At 37.2% G+C, this 15,763-nt stretch overlaps 1 protein-coding gene across 2 annotated transcripts in view; it reads left to right on the top strand.

Moving 5' to 3' along the window:
* Positions 1-15,542, top strand: part of wnt5b (wingless-type MMTV integration site family, member 5b) — an 82,870-nt gene extending 67,328 nt beyond the window's left edge. For both annotated transcript variants that reach the window (XM_007898507.2, XM_007898506.2), the window contains exons 4-5: positions 494-786; positions 13,336-15,542. In XM_007898507.2, the coding sequence (XP_007896698.1) occupies positions 494-786; positions 13,336-13,794 (752 nt within the window). In that variant the 3' untranslated portion in view covers positions 13,795-15,542. The remainder of the gene's footprint in view (positions 1-493; positions 787-13,335) is intronic.
* The last annotated feature ends 221 nt before the right edge of the window (positions 15,543-15,763 follow it).

Raw genomic sequence — 15,763 nt, 5'->3', positions numbered from 1 at the left:
TCAGCCACTGTGCCCCAAGGCTCTGGAACTCCCTCGGCCCCGGGATCCGTTATTGTGAAGCGCTCTGAGACACTGTACAGCGTGGTGGGTGGTATATAAATCCAAGTTGTTGTTGTTACTTTCCCTTTTGCAGGCTATATTGTACTTTTATCATATATGGTAAAACACTGCTAGCAACCTGCTGCATGAATAAAATGGTGCAATCATTTGTATAGATGTTGACTACCAATACCTGAAGTGAATTTTCATGCTGATCCTTGAGACAGTGGCATATAGGTCTTCAGGTGAAAAGTGGAAATTAACCTGTATTCCAGTGATGGCATTACTGTCCTCTAAGAGACCTTCTCTAGAGATTGAGGAACAGCGGTGGCCAGAACTAGTCATGCATATTTTGGAACAACTATACTGGTATAAGTTTGCACAATAAATGAGGTGGTATCCCAGCAAACATGATATGTCTGTATTGATCATGCCTTGTTTTGCTCTGTTGCAGGAAGCCGGGAAACTGCCTTTACATACTCTATATCAGCAGCTGGTGTTGTGAATGCCATAAGCCGGGCTTGCCGTGAGGGGGAACTCTCAACCTGTGGATGCAGCCGTGCTGCTAGACCTAAGGACCTGCCTCGCGATTGGCTATGGGGAGGCTGCGGGGACAATGCTGAATATGGTTACAGATTTGCCAAAGAATTTGTGGATGCCAGGGAGAGGGAGAAAAACTACCCAAAAGGCTCGTTGGAGCACTCTAGGACGCTGATGAACTTGCAGAACAACGAAGCTGGCAGGAGGGTAAGAAATAGCTTTTTGGGTCTGTTTTTTTCATTTAGTTCACATCTTGGGGCATGAATAATTTTCCATCTGTTTCCCAAAAGCCTTATCTGTCTTTCCAGCTGCCTGCCCAGCCACCCATCTATTTTGATGTTTACTCGATGATCCCATCTGCAATCCTTATTTACACATGCACCCAACACAGTAGAAAACAGGTCACAGGTTTAGAGTAACAAAGGACAATTTTAGGCCGGATGCCTATTTCTTTACCCTGAAGATAATTAACGAATGGAACAGGTTACCAGGAAGGTTAGTGGAGACCAGGATGTTGGACTCATTTTTAAAAAAAAGCTTGATGCTGGTAACATGGTTATTCTGGAAGAATGAGATCAAATGGGCCGAAGGGCTTTCTTCATTCCAAATTAATTTTGCCACCTGTAATAAATCTGTCTTTCTAACTATGTCAGTCTATTAATTTATGAAATCTTTCCATTTCTCTGTTCAGAATTTCTACCTCCTCTATTTCAGTCTACATTAATGCATAATAATTCATCGGTTGATGGACAGGGTTTTGACTTTTTTTTCTCCACCAATTTTCTTCTTTAATCATCTCCCATCCATAATATATTTTGACTCAAGTTTTCTTCTCCTGGGGCATGGTTCCAAGGGTAACATTTGCCCTGGGGTGCCTTACTAAGCCAACATTATTTCATTTCTGAGTCTTAACAGTGAATAACAGGCAATATAGCCATGGGAGCATCAGAACTGAGCTTGATATTGCCCTTACGAGACACCCCCAAATCCACATCTTCTAGTTAGCAATCAGGAGTAGGAACTATGGCTGGTTTTCTCTTTCTGACCCAGGCATACTGAGACTAATTTTAGCACCCAAATTGCTGCCTGGCAGAAATTAGCAAACCCAGTTTCAAAGTGGATTCGAACATGCAGCCTTGCTGTCGTGATGAGGCGCTATATCAAATGCAATGATTCTTATATTATTATTTGGCCCAGTGTTGCACCTATTATGCCTTCAGCGTAGCTCAGTGGATAGTTTTATTACATTATCAATTGTAATCAGATAAAATGCTGTTGGCAAACAAGAGAACCCTGGTTAGATTTCTGGCTGGGTGAATCTTTAGGCAAGTTTACTTACTCCACACAGCTCTGTTCACCTAGTAGTAAGTAGGAACCCGATTGTTAGTCAATTAGTGGATTGTTTTCCGTGGATAATAATCCCTCATTTGGTCACTCAATCCACGACTGTTTGTGGGACACTGCTGTGTGCGATTGGCTGCCACGTTTCACCCACAAAATACACAGTCAACTCACTTTACAATATATTCTAGGAAGTGCTTTGAGACATCTCAATGACTTGATAATGCGCCATATCAAATGCAAGGATTATTATTGTATTATCATTTGGCCTAGTGTTGCACCTACTATGCCTTCGGCATAGCTCAGTGGACAGTTTTATTGCGTTATTAATTGCAGTCAGATAAAATGCTCTTTGTAAGCTTTTAATTATTTTATTAATTGAAAATGTATATAGATCACAGTTTCCATAAGAAACTCAGCTGTTTGAACAATTTTGAAAACGCGCTAAGTGATCACCAGTGTAAACAAGTACTCACTAGCCAGCCTATTTTATTTAGTTTTCTATTTCTAGGTATCTGTCAATCTATCAACTTTCAGTCTTCCCTTATCACGGTATTTTCATTTAGAATGACATATCTTTGTGTCTTCAATTCACTTTTTTGTTGGGCACTAAAGAGATGAGGATGCATGCAAAATGCCAATCTTGTTTCCTCTTCAGAACTTTGGAGATTTCTAAAAGTATCGCATTTATAGGAATGTTTTACATTCCTATAAATCTGAGGAGTACATACTGTGATGCCTCTTATAAAAGCAGTTTTGTTATTCTTCAATTAAATCTAGTTCCTTTTGAACCAGTATACAACTTAAGAGTTGGCTTGTTGCTAATGTTAACCATCTGTCCATTAGAGATGCAAACAGAAAGGATAACAGGACTTAAAACACCAATACGTCGACTTGTTCTATTAATGCAAACCTGTCTTAACATACCCATACTCTATTGTAATAGAGCTCACCATTTAATAAAATATTGTTCATGAAAAGAAAAATAGTATATTATAACATTTGCAAGAAACTGGTATTTTCTTAAATTAAAAAAAACTAACTTGTAATAAATAAAACTTACTCTAAGATAGACATAATTTTATTTTATGCTATCATCCTGGGGGGGGGGGGGGTGGGGTGGGGGAAGGTAAGCGTGGTCTCCTTGGACCTGAACTGCTCTAAGCTGATATGTTTGGCAAAAATTACTGGAATCAAGAAGGTCCTCTCTGGCTGAACCAATAGTCTGGTTCCTGAGCCAGGCGGGTCTGCAGTATTCCAGAGCACTGCTGATGACAGCACAGCCAACCTGGCTCATTGGCAGGACTTGGAAGGGTAGATCAGTCACTGGGGGAAGGGAATCCTCCCACTCAGCTCCTATTAACCCTGCAAGCCAAAACTCTAATGAGTAGGGTGGTCCTAGTTGGACAAGCAGTGGGAAAGCTTGCCAGACAGTTGTATTTTATGTTTTTGTATTCTTTGGAATCTTTCTGCATTTTCAGGATACTGAGTTGCCTGAAAGTGGCACAAGAGTTTTGAATTCTGTATAATATTCCTTGACTTCAATAATGATCAATGACCTAACTATAAATCAATTTATATATGAATATCCTACCATCTAGCTAACAATACTTTTTATTGTTCATCTGAAAGACTGTGTGTCAAGAGAGCAGTATATTTTTATAAATGAAGTTTTGTTGCATCAAGTGCTGGCATTGTGTGCAGTAAAATACCTTACTTTATTCTGGCAGTTATACAGATTTAAAAGTAAGCACAAGAGGCTATAATGGCTGGAACCATCTTGATGTTTTACTTTATGTATAAAAATTAAAAATTAACCTGTAAATGTAATTTGATTGAAATAAATGCTAAATTCTAGAGAAAATTCACCGACACAAGAATATTTATCTCTTTCTTGAAATATTCCTTTGAAGCACTCACCAAATAATGTACTAAAACTGTCACACTATTAGCTTTATTGAAGCACCAACATAGGATCTCTGAAACTGCAATTCAATATTTCACTTTGTTTTATTATTATCCTTGTTGGTTTTGGAAGGAATGACCAGAATGGAATAACCACATTGTAAGGCCTGGGCGTCAGCTAGAGTAGAACTAAGCACTCAGTAAGGCCTCTCACTAAGGTGTAGCCAGAATAGAATCAGCCTGTTCTGATAAGACAAAGTATGGAGTTGGGAACTCAAGAAAAAAAGAGAAAAGAAACCACTTGTTTTCTATGATTCACAGCTCATTTATTATGGACATATATATTTTCATGTTGATACAATAGATAATACTCCCAATCCCCAGCTCGAATGCACATCCTTGATGGTCCAGTGTTTCGGGATGTCCTCCCAACGTGAAAGGCGATTTACAAATGTAATTTGTTGCTATACTATGCTTAACGTAGAATATGTCACGTGGTAACAGTATCAGAGTTCGTAGGCAGCAGACAAGGATTCTCTTGGTAACTAAGATTGAATTCTAAGGTAATTTGTAGCATCTGTACAGTTTGTAAAACTCTCTCGAATTTGTAAAGTTTGTTGTAATAATGATCCTTGCATTTAATATAGTGCCTGATCACGTCGTTGAGACGTCTCAAAGCACTTCACAGAATATATTGTAAAGTGAATTGACTGTATTTTGTGGGTGAAACACGGCAGCCAATTGCGCACAGCAGTATCACACAAACAGTCGTGGATTGAGAGACCAAATTTTTTTTTTTGTAACTGAAATGTATACCTTTTTAAATGATGGGATTTTTAAAAAATTTTCAAATGGTATCTTTATTCTTTATGTTGTCAGAGATTGAATTCGCTCCAAAACTGACTCCAACCTGAACCCAATGTGCGACATAACCTCAAACCTTTCAGTGCCTGGCTTCAGTCTGGCATTGCTTCAGCTACTGAGCAACTGCTCTCAGAAATTTCATCTACTAAACCCAAATTAATTTGTAGGTGGCTTGTCTTCTTGCTTGAACCTCTGAACCTTGGGCGGCAAGTCTGCCGGCCCTCGTAAAGAAGAATGAGTGATGTCTACATTACTTTTATATCCCAGTTGTTTACCGCGTTATCAGTAGCTGTTCATACTTTGTCTAGCAAGAACATGTCCCAACACAAAATGAAAACTGCAACTCACTATTTCTGTTTTAATAAAATATTAACAGAATTCAGCACAAGCCTAAATCTAGTGCTGCAAAGAAAATTAAAATAAAAATGCTCTGAAATAGATCAGTGGGCAATTAAGAGAGAAATTCGTGAAAAATAATTATGTATAGAAAGCTAAAAGGGAGTAGGGAATACAAGACTATATAGAAGCAGGTAAAGATGAGATTAGAAAGGGACATGGCTGGAGGTCCCAGAGGTGGTCTCAGACGGAACTTCCTACAGAAAAATAAGACACCTAAAAAATGAAAGAAATTGTAAGCACAAAGCAATGTGTTTAACTGTACCGGGTCAGTGAGACAAAAGGGCTTTGGTTGTTAAGGAGAAATGTAGCACATAGCACAAATGCTTTCTTTCCACAGAGGCAATTCATGCGTCAGGCAACTTGGAAGGGTGGTTCCCTTGAAATCAAGACTAATTTAAAAAACATCTTAATACTATAATGGGAAAATAATGTGGTTGATATATTGGAGTCTAATGGGTTGAAAGACTTTTTGTCTGAACCTCTCATGATCTTGTGAGGACTTTACAAACATAATAAAACAAGACCTATGGCACAATAACCAAGCACAATAATTTAAAAATGCAGAGTACAATTTGTTCCAATGAAACATAAGAGGGGTCGCATGCAACAGAAAGAAAACTGCAATAGGCCTGTCTTATGAAAAACAAAGCAATCTCAACACAGCATCTCTTAAATTGAGGCTAGGATATTAATTGAGGTGTGTTACAAAGCAGTATCACTTTGACAAATAAGGTTATGTAGACTGATACAGCATGAAAACAAGCCATCAACACAACTAGACCGTGCCGGTGTTTAGATTCCCTCCCACCCCCACTAACCCCTCTTATTCCGCTCTTCTATAACCTCTCTATCCCCTTCTCCCTCATTTACACATCAAGTTTTCTCTTAAATACAATGCCACAAACACAGCTTCCAGGAGTGAGTTCCACATTCTCGCTATCCCATATAGATGATACAGGACAGGATGGATGGGGCATGGGAATCAATCCCAGGTCCTCTCACTTGCGAGGCGAGTGCTCTAACCACTAAGCTATAGGACTATACTTCAAGATGATCCTGAAGTGGAAAGATGAATTGGCTGAGGCGAGGATGGAAAGATAGGCTTTAGTTTGGTCCTGACAAATCTGCCAGTGAATCATGAGGCCTGATTTAACCCAAATACATTCAGAAAACAGCATAACAGACTTAAAAAGAATAAACTACTTGAGTTATCTTTGTTTATGACATGAATCTTCAACCCTCAATGAGATTATTGCCTTCTATCATTGCCATATATGCACTGTTCTCTGTACATGATCACCAAAATTCACAACTATTTCACAATCATTGTTTCCAATAGGTCTGAATCTCCATAAGATAGAATGAAAGTGACTAACTGTCCAGCTGTTACATTTAATGGCAATGCTTATTTCCACCAACATCAGGAAGTCAACAAAGCTAACCACTATTGTAGTCAGACCTATTGCAGTTTTCTTTCAAGGGTTAATTGTGCAATAACCACAATTACGAATGCCACCTAGCTCTACTGCACAATATCTATTGCAAAATGCCGCATCCTATTCAAATTCATTCAATTCGCCTTTCTAACAAGTTTTCCATTAGACATATTCCTGCAGTTGAAGAGAATTGAGAACAAAACACTAGTTCATAAATGTAAACACTCACAAAGTTGAAGTTAGTTTCTTTTACAAACATGAAGATATTTATTTGGAATCAGTTGGGTTTCTTATATACTTATATATTCACCCACAAATATACAGTCAATTCACTTTACAGTGTGTTCTGTGAAGCGCTTTGAGACGTCCTCCCAACGTGAAAAGCGCTATATCAAATGTAAGTATTATTATTATTGCTTATATATTGTTGAGTCCTGTAGCTCAGTGGTTAGAGCACTCGCCTTGCAAGCGAGAGGACCTAGGTTCTATTGCTGGGCAGGGCGAAACGTTAGACAGGTTTCCTTACTCCGCATGCCTCTGTTTACCAAGAAGTAAGTAGGAAACAATTGTTCGTTGATTGGTGGATCACTTTTCTGGGATAATAATCGCTTAAAAAAAATAACAGTTTGGTTACTTATTGCACAACTGTTTGTTGGACCTTGGTGTGCACAATTGGCTGCCACGTTTTGCCCACAAAATAAACAGTCAATTCACTTTACAGTATATTCTGTGTAGCACTTTGAGACTTCTTGAAGAGACGATAAGGTGCTATATCAAATGCAAGAATTATTATTAAACAATTATTAAACTTGCTACATTGATTAATTCTCCAAGTGGAAAAACAGCATGTAGCTCTTTCTTGTTTAATGTGTATGATGGATGTCTTGTTAAAATATCAATGGATTACTTATTATTAAGTTGGGTTATTATGAAATGTGCAATTTTCAGTATTATTTTGGAGCAATTAGCAATGTAAGTAATAGTCTCTCAGTGGAGGAAATAATGGTTAGCATATAAAGAAATACAATGTTAAATCCAATGTTAACGAGAAGGAAAATGCTTGGTGATAAACAAAAATATTCACGTGAGCCACATTTAAACAATGGAAATATATAGTAAGTGAGATATCAGATTTATTTATCACTTCCCTGTACTGCCTTGTAGAACATTGTGGATGTGGCATTTTATACAACAACATAATTTGTGATAGGTTTTTGAGATGCAGAACTCTGAAAGATTTAAACTAGCCCTTGAGTTAACTCTCAAAGTGTTGATCATGTGTGTCAAAGCAAACATGAAAGATTAACTGTTGCTACTCTGGAGAAATTGCCAGTGAAATCCATCGGATCAAATGTGAATGAGTTTTCAAGATAGAGTAACAAAAAATCAATGGCAAACCTTGTCAAATCAGCCCAGTAGTCTATATACAGAGTTATTGGTTACTTTTCCATCCAAGCAAAAAATGGCCACCTAGATAAGCTATACGTCATGACAAAAACTCACACTTACATATTGTCTTTCAGATTGGATAAAGTCTTATAGAGGTAGAATTTGGAATTGAGGTATAGATCAGCCCCGATCAAACAGAAAGGCAGAACAGGCTCAAGGGTCTGAATGGCCTACTCCTGTTCCTATGTTCCTCATGTGGATTGAGGGTGTGAGAGATTTGAAAGTCAGAATGAGGATCTTGAATTCCATCCTCTGAGGGGGGCAGGAAGCCAGTGGAGCCTGGCAAAGACAGCAGTGGTGGGCATGTGGAGCTCAATTTGGGAGAGGATATAAAAGTTCAAAGAAGGGACATTGTGCAAATCAAGCTGTGATGTGAAAGAAATATCTTAAGAGCCTCAACTTGGAAGATATAAATACTAATGAAATAAATAAACTGTGGACAGTGACTGTAAAATCAAATCTGGATCTGATGTTACTGTGGTTTATAAGTACATTGATATACAGAGATGGGGGAAACAAGCCTTTCCTGCAGTCAGATAAAATCCTATTTGATCGTATGGAGGCTGGATGTGATAGGCTGAAAAACCTTTCTAAGTTCTATGTTTCCTTATGTTTTTTATCTCATGTTAGTGCTCCGAGATGTGGTATAGAAGCAAGTTGTTGTTTTTTTTGTTTATTATGGCACAATAGTTGATGCAAACTGGAGTGATCTGTGAACTAAATAAGTGCAAATTATTGGATTGTTGTACTCCTGAACTTGGGGAGTCTTTGTGTGCCGAGTTATACATGCTCTTGCAGTTGTCACTAAATCTGATTCACTATACAGCTAAAAGTTTCACTCTGTTTTTAATTGAATTATAATAATTGATTGTTAGTTAGGATTCCTGATGTAATTGATACAGGGGGAGAAAGGAGCTAGTGTAGTATGTTGTCATACTGGCCTTTCAATTCTCTGAACTTGGTTTTGAATCTAGTTCAGGTTTTATAATCTGATCTCAGTTTGCACTGAAAATCTTATGGACTCTGCCCACAGCAAACCACTTGCTGTAATTTGACACTAAATTAGCAATCTCACTCGAGACCAGCCAAAAGAATGGCTGGTGTGGTAAATGACAAATGTCATACTTGTGGAAATAGGGCTCTTCTCAGGCTATGGCTAAGCCATATTGTTGGGGGAGAGGAGAGATATCTATATTTTCCATCTACTCATGAACTAGGAGAACTTGATGGTAACACTGGGTGTTCAAAATAGGCAGGAGTCCTATCTACCATGGTAGCAGTTCTCACCTTGATTACTACAACATCTTACCAAAACAGAATCAGAACAATTTATTTAAAATAAAACATAATTACAATAGTATTATATTACTGGTAACATGAAGACAATTACTTAGTCCGATTACAAATGGCTCAAGGTACATTCAAAGAAAGCCACTCAAAATTAAAGCAATCACAACAAGATCACAACATTGGTTTGGATTGTCCTTTGGTCCATCTGAGCTAATCCCTCCAGAACAAGCTTTTTAAAAATAAGTCCAGTGTTTTGAGCTCAACCATGCTTCCTGACAATTGTTTCAATGATTCTGGTAATGAATAGACCTGAAAAGGCAGAGGAAACTATTTTATGGGAACCTTGAACAACTTGCAGCATCTGTACATTTTGACATTTTTCTCAATGCTTTACCCTGTCCTGCCTCACATAATATACTGTAAAACAAAATACAACAACGTTGGGAAAAAATTTACTTTTGAAACATTAGGAACAGAAACTCAAAATATTAAAACATTAAACACCAACAACATTTCTCTATATACTTTATGCTTTATAGAAAAAAAATGATGTTTCTCTTTTGTTATGTTGAAGTGAGGCAGGATTTTCAAAATGTCGGGCAAACTGGTCAGTGTAACTTTTACAGTTGTCGATAGGTGGCGATAATAACTTGTTCTTCTGCTAGATATTTCAAGAGGGTTGAATGTTGAGCAATAATAACCAGGTTAACCGTTGGTCTCTGAAGACTATATATCATAGCCTTTCCTGGTCAAGATAAAATTGCAGCAAGGAAGAAAGAATATGGATAACAATGTGTGATCTTGGCTCAATTGGTAGCCCTCTTACATCTGAGTCAGAGGGTTGTGCGTTGAAGCCCAATAACAGGATTTGAACTCATAGCCTAGGCTGCTATTCCAATGCAGTGCTGGGTATGGACAGTTCAAGTGAACATTAAAGATCCCATGGCACTATTGGAAACGAGAAGGGAATTAACTCCAGTGTACTGGCTAATAATCCCCCCTAAAATGTGACTGTTTTTAAAACAATCCAAGAATAAATCGTTCGTTGAAGAAAAAATATCCTTTATGGATTAAAAAGTACTCCTGATAATATATTCATTACATGACCATACTAGACAACATGAGCATGGCTGCCTACCCTGCAGCCCTGTCACCTTCCTGATGACAGGGCTGCAGGGTAGATGAGGCGGCACTCTAGATGAGGCTGCACTCTCCCACATTGTGGATATGTCCTAGGGTAAAAGAATACTGGTGATCTTCGAACATAATCCAATTTACGTCAATATGTGCTGTGACTTCTGGTGGAATTAAGTCATCAATCAGGAGCACCAGATTGACCTACTTTCTCTTGCATATCAATGTCTCCCAGCCTTTTACTATCAGGTTGACCTTTGTGTCTAGATTATGGAAGATAGCACAATAGGAAAATTATATATTTTCTTCAATAGAAACAGAAGTCGCTGGGAACACACAGCAGGTCAGACAGCATCTATGTAGAGAGGAAAGTGAGTTAACGTTTCAGATCAATGACCTTTCATCAGAACTGAATATATTTTCTCCATCTTGATTTGGAAAAGTTCATTTGAGTGTGGTATTCCTTCCTTTACTAAACTTTGGGGAGGGAAAACTGTTCTGGTTTGATGTAGATATGATTTTGTTTGGTTATCCTATTGTATTACTACCGTTTCATAGGCTTCTTTCCCCATATTCTTGATTTTCTGTGTAGATCTCACCTGCCTTCCCCAATGGAAAGATCATCTCTTTTTCTTGTGACGATAGGCCCCATTGCACCATTTTATTTGGCAACCCCTTATTTTTCTTAAAGATCTTTACCATTGTTTCCTTTAACATCCTGTTCCTGTATTCCAGCTGTGGTCTACAATACTCTTTGCTCTCCTAAAATGTTACAGATTCATTGTAGGTAAATTGTCAGAATGGATATCCAAACATTTATTCCTTGACTGCTTATTGCTGTTGCAAAAGGTTTGACAGGTTTTGTTTGGATTCATTTCTAATTATTGGTTTCCTGCCACCTATATTTGTTGCTGTTTTAATCCTGTAAAACTGTTATAAAATAAAGAATAAAAAAAACTTACAAAACTCGGGGCTGGAAAGGGAACTGGCTCCATGGGAGACTCATGCTGAATGTCATTGTAGCTTGCTTATTTAAAGTTGTTGGGTTAAAATTACAAATCACAAAAAGGATAATGATAAAATGACATATTATTTAAACAAAATTGTAGACATATATGGAGCAAATACCTTATATAAAATGCATTAATATTCTGAAGGGGTAAATTTAGCCTGAATTTCATCTATTTCTTGAAAAAGATGACAGCCTAAATTAACAGTGAGATATCATTTGATGTAATTAGACTTCCGAAGGCGTTTAAGTTGGGTGCTGCATTGTCCAACATGCCATCCTTTGGGAGAGATGTGAAACCAAAGTCTTGTCTACCTGTTCAGGTGGATGTTAAAGATCCTTTGGTAAAGAGAGAGGATTTTTTTCCCCTGCTGTCTGAGCCAATTGCATAAAACTGATTTACTCCACTTTACAGAAACTTTGTGATGCTGTTTGAGACATTCTTGGTGTAATAGGTGCTAATATCTTACGTAAGAATTATTTTTAATCAATGTCAATACGTATCAAGATTAAACAACGGACATGGATTATTAACTAGCCAAAGGAAAGGAATAAGCAGCTAATCATAAGAGGATCGACATTGACTGAAGTTCCTCAGGGGGGTTTGTTGGGACCCCCTCCTGTTCCTTGTTTACATAAATAACTTGAGTTGGCAGACTTCATTGGAAGGTAATTAAATTCACAGATGACACCAATCTTGGGGGGATTTAGAAAAGCGCAGCCAAAAACTTACAAAAAGGATGATACCTGGCAAACAAAGTTCAATACAGATAAATGCTAGGTATCAAAAATTGGAAATAAAACAGTAGGCGACAATAATAATAATCCTAGCATTGGTATAGTGTCTTATGTTGGAAGGAAGTCACAAAACGCTTCATAAAATATTTCACAGGAAATGTGTTGTGAAAAGGAGTGAATATGTAGTCAAACGTGGCAGCACAATTGCGCACATCAATGTCCCACAAACAAATGACCATGAAACGAATGACCAATTTTTAAAAAATTTACACTTGGAATGCAAGTATTCCATGGAAGGGATACATATTGCCTAGGGGTGTGTGGAAAGAATTGACTTGCCAGTCTCCATGCTCAAACATTGTGAGTCAGCAAGGAACCAAACTTACTGTTGGGGTATGTTGGCAAATTATTTGAATTCAATTCCCCCAAAATCTTGCTGAACTACATAATGTCGTGGTGGCAAAACAAAGGAGAAGAATAAGTCTGACCTCCAGACCTAAATGAGCTATGAAGACTAGATAAACTTAAAGGTCCTCAGTGGATTTGGTTGTACAATTCTCCATACAGAAAATTCCTGATTCAGTCTATTAGCAATTGGAGCTGAACCCTACCTCCCCTGCTCCTGCAAGTCACAAGATCATGAGATTGGTTTTGATGAAGAAGGCCTTTTGGTCTCATTACTGCAGAACATCCATCCTTCCATCCTCCCATCACAACATCAAGCTGCTTTTTAAATGAGTCCACTGACCTGGCCTCAACCATACTTTGTGGTAACTTGTTCTAGTTATAAATCACCCACAAAATACACAGTCAAACCACTTTACAGTATATCCTGTGAAATGCTGTAAGATGTTTTGATGAAGTGATAAGATGCTATGTCAAATGCAAGGATTATTATTATAACATCATTATTATTAGTATTATTATTATTCTTGCTTGACTCTTAAGCTGCCTTAGTGGGGGTCCTGGGAGAAGAGCATGATACAATCACAAGGAGGGTAAGAAGAGGTCCAAAAGAAGGGAAGACAAAATTTATTTCAAAATAAGGGGAAAAAAACGAATAATTTTTTGGCATATATTTAACGAGAATTTATTTTATTGTAAAGAATAAATATTTCAACACAGGTCAACTAATCTCTTGAAATCTAATTTGAACAGACCTAACATGATTTGTTCTATCTCTTTTTTTAGGCTGTGTACAATCTGGCTGATGTGGCTTGTAAGTGTCATGGTGTTTCTGGCTCCTGCAGTCTGAAGACATGTTGGCTTCAGCTTGCTGATTTCAGGAAGGTGGGGGATCTACTGAAAGAAAAGTATGATAGTGCTGCTGCCATGAAAATCAACCGCAAAGGAAAGTTGGAGCTGGTCAACAGTCGCTTCAACCCTCCTACAGCAGATGATCTGGTTTACATTGACCAGAGCCCCGATTACTGTGTGAAGAATGAGACAACAGGTTCGCTGGGCACAACAGGCCGCCTCTGTAACAAGACATCTGAGGGAATGGATGGCTGTAAGCTCATGTGCTGTGGACGGGGCTATGACCAATTCAAGAATACGCAAATTGAGAGATGCCATTGTAAATTTCACTGGTGCTGTTATGTCAAATGCAGAAAATGCTCCAAAGTAGTTGATCAGTTCGTCTGCAAATAAATTATCAATGAAAAATCAACTTTTAATGTAAAGGGTGCTTTGGAGAGTCACAAAAGCAACTGTTAATATGGTGAATGTATAATGCGTGTGTTTGGATTTCAGCAAAACACAGAAACTCAAGTTCACTTACCAATAAAAACAAACAACTTTTTAATCACTTTTTAAAAATATATATAATTAACTGGACATAGTTTTGGAACGCTGTCTTTAGTATCTGTGGCTCTCCTCAATGATGTACAGCGTATGACTGACAAGTGTAGCATTAATGATAGAATCTTGCCTGCTGACTATTTATTGAAGTTGAGGTCCCAAAATATTTTGCATCTGACCTAATTTGATTTGGAGCTGAGGGTTACCTCCCTTTCCCACCACCACCCCTATTTTAAGAACCTGAAAATGTACTTTACACTTTGTAAATAAGAAAACAGCCTAATAATACTATGAACTGGACGCAATTGATAAATTCCCCTAAAGAAGCTGCAATGAATTGACATCAATCCTTTTGAGTTGACTTTATAACAAATTATTTTTGCTTTTCATCAGATGAACAGCTTAACAAAACATATGTTTTGAATAATATTGACATTACAACATTTACTTTTCAATTTAATAACCTGCAATATTTTCCCAAATCAATAGCTATTTTTTCCAAAGCGTCCATAAACCTTCAATTTACACTGTGCACAAATGTGTATATATACTTGTAGTTATAATAATATGTAAGGGTAAAAAAGGCTGAATCTTAATTAAAATCTGACATTGAAATCTTGTCATCTGATAAATACACCAGGTATGTATTTAAGATTGATTCATCTTTTCGTTGCAGAACAAACATGAACAATTGTGGAGTATACTTTATATTGGTAGTCTGGAAATGTTTAATCAGACTTGGATCCAATCATAGCTGCAAATTGTGAACAGAAAGCACACAGATATTTTAAAGACATCAGGAATTAAAGAAAGCAAGTGCCTCATTTATGGGTTAAAAAATTAGCTGAAATACTTACAATCACCCAAGTTAACCTGATACAGAACAAAACCGTCTTTTTACATGTGTATCTGTCAGCTTGTGTTAGTTGCAGAGAAAAAGACATGATTAACGGGTGATCAATTTTATTTGAATGGATCTGGGTCCTTGTATTGTAAATAAGAACTTGTATATACCAGATTCAGCCAGTGGGATATTTGTCACATCAACAGCCCAGGCATTTGTATGTTAATGCACTATCTGCAAAGGAGCTGATATTGTTTGAAAGAAAAAATGAGTGAAAGAAACGCTCAGTGTTTGTGGAAATTAATTAAAAATAATCTATTTACAGTTTACAATTGTTTACATTGTATTGGAATGGTTAGGTACCGTACATATTTAATAGTAATCATAACCATCGATGGCTACAATTTATTTCAATGCAACACATGGGTTAGTCATTCTGTAACTGTCAATTTGGATCTACAGTAAAGAATGTAGATATTAATACATTTTTAATTAAAGCAGATTTGGTAGCTTTAAATTATTTAACATATAGTCTAATTAAGCAATGACCTCTATCTGATGCAATATTATTAAAAAGTAGCATCCTTACCTCACTTATCTACAACAACATTTTTAAGTTTATGGAAAATTCTTTATGTTCCTGCTTGTTTGCATTAAGACAAATGATAAAACACATTTGGCTGTTCTAGCATTGTTAATATACTTGTATATGTAAAGTTGTATTGTTGCTACTTTCTTAGTGTTCATTACTCCACCCATTAAATGACTTTTGTTATATTTAAAAAAATGTTTCCACCTGGTTTGAAAATAGTTACAGAATAATAATAATCCATGCATTTGATATGGCTCCTTAGCATGTCGTTGAGACGTCTCAAAGCGCTTCACAGGATATACTGTAAAGTGTGCCTGTGCATTTTGTGAGTGAAATGCAGCAGGTTATTGAAGTTATAGACACAAATTACAGCAAATTATAAA

The sequence above is a fragment of the Callorhinchus milii genome, unplaced genomic scaffold, assembly GCF_018977255.1.
Source record: "Callorhinchus milii isolate IMCB2004 unplaced genomic scaffold, IMCB_Cmil_1.0 Scaffold5, whole genome shotgun sequence".
NCBI classification, from domain to species: domain Eukaryota; kingdom Metazoa; phylum Chordata; class Chondrichthyes; order Chimaeriformes; family Callorhinchidae; genus Callorhinchus; species Callorhinchus milii.
Note: the sequence above shows the minus strand (reverse complement) of the source record. Positions and strands in the feature narration are given on the sequence as shown.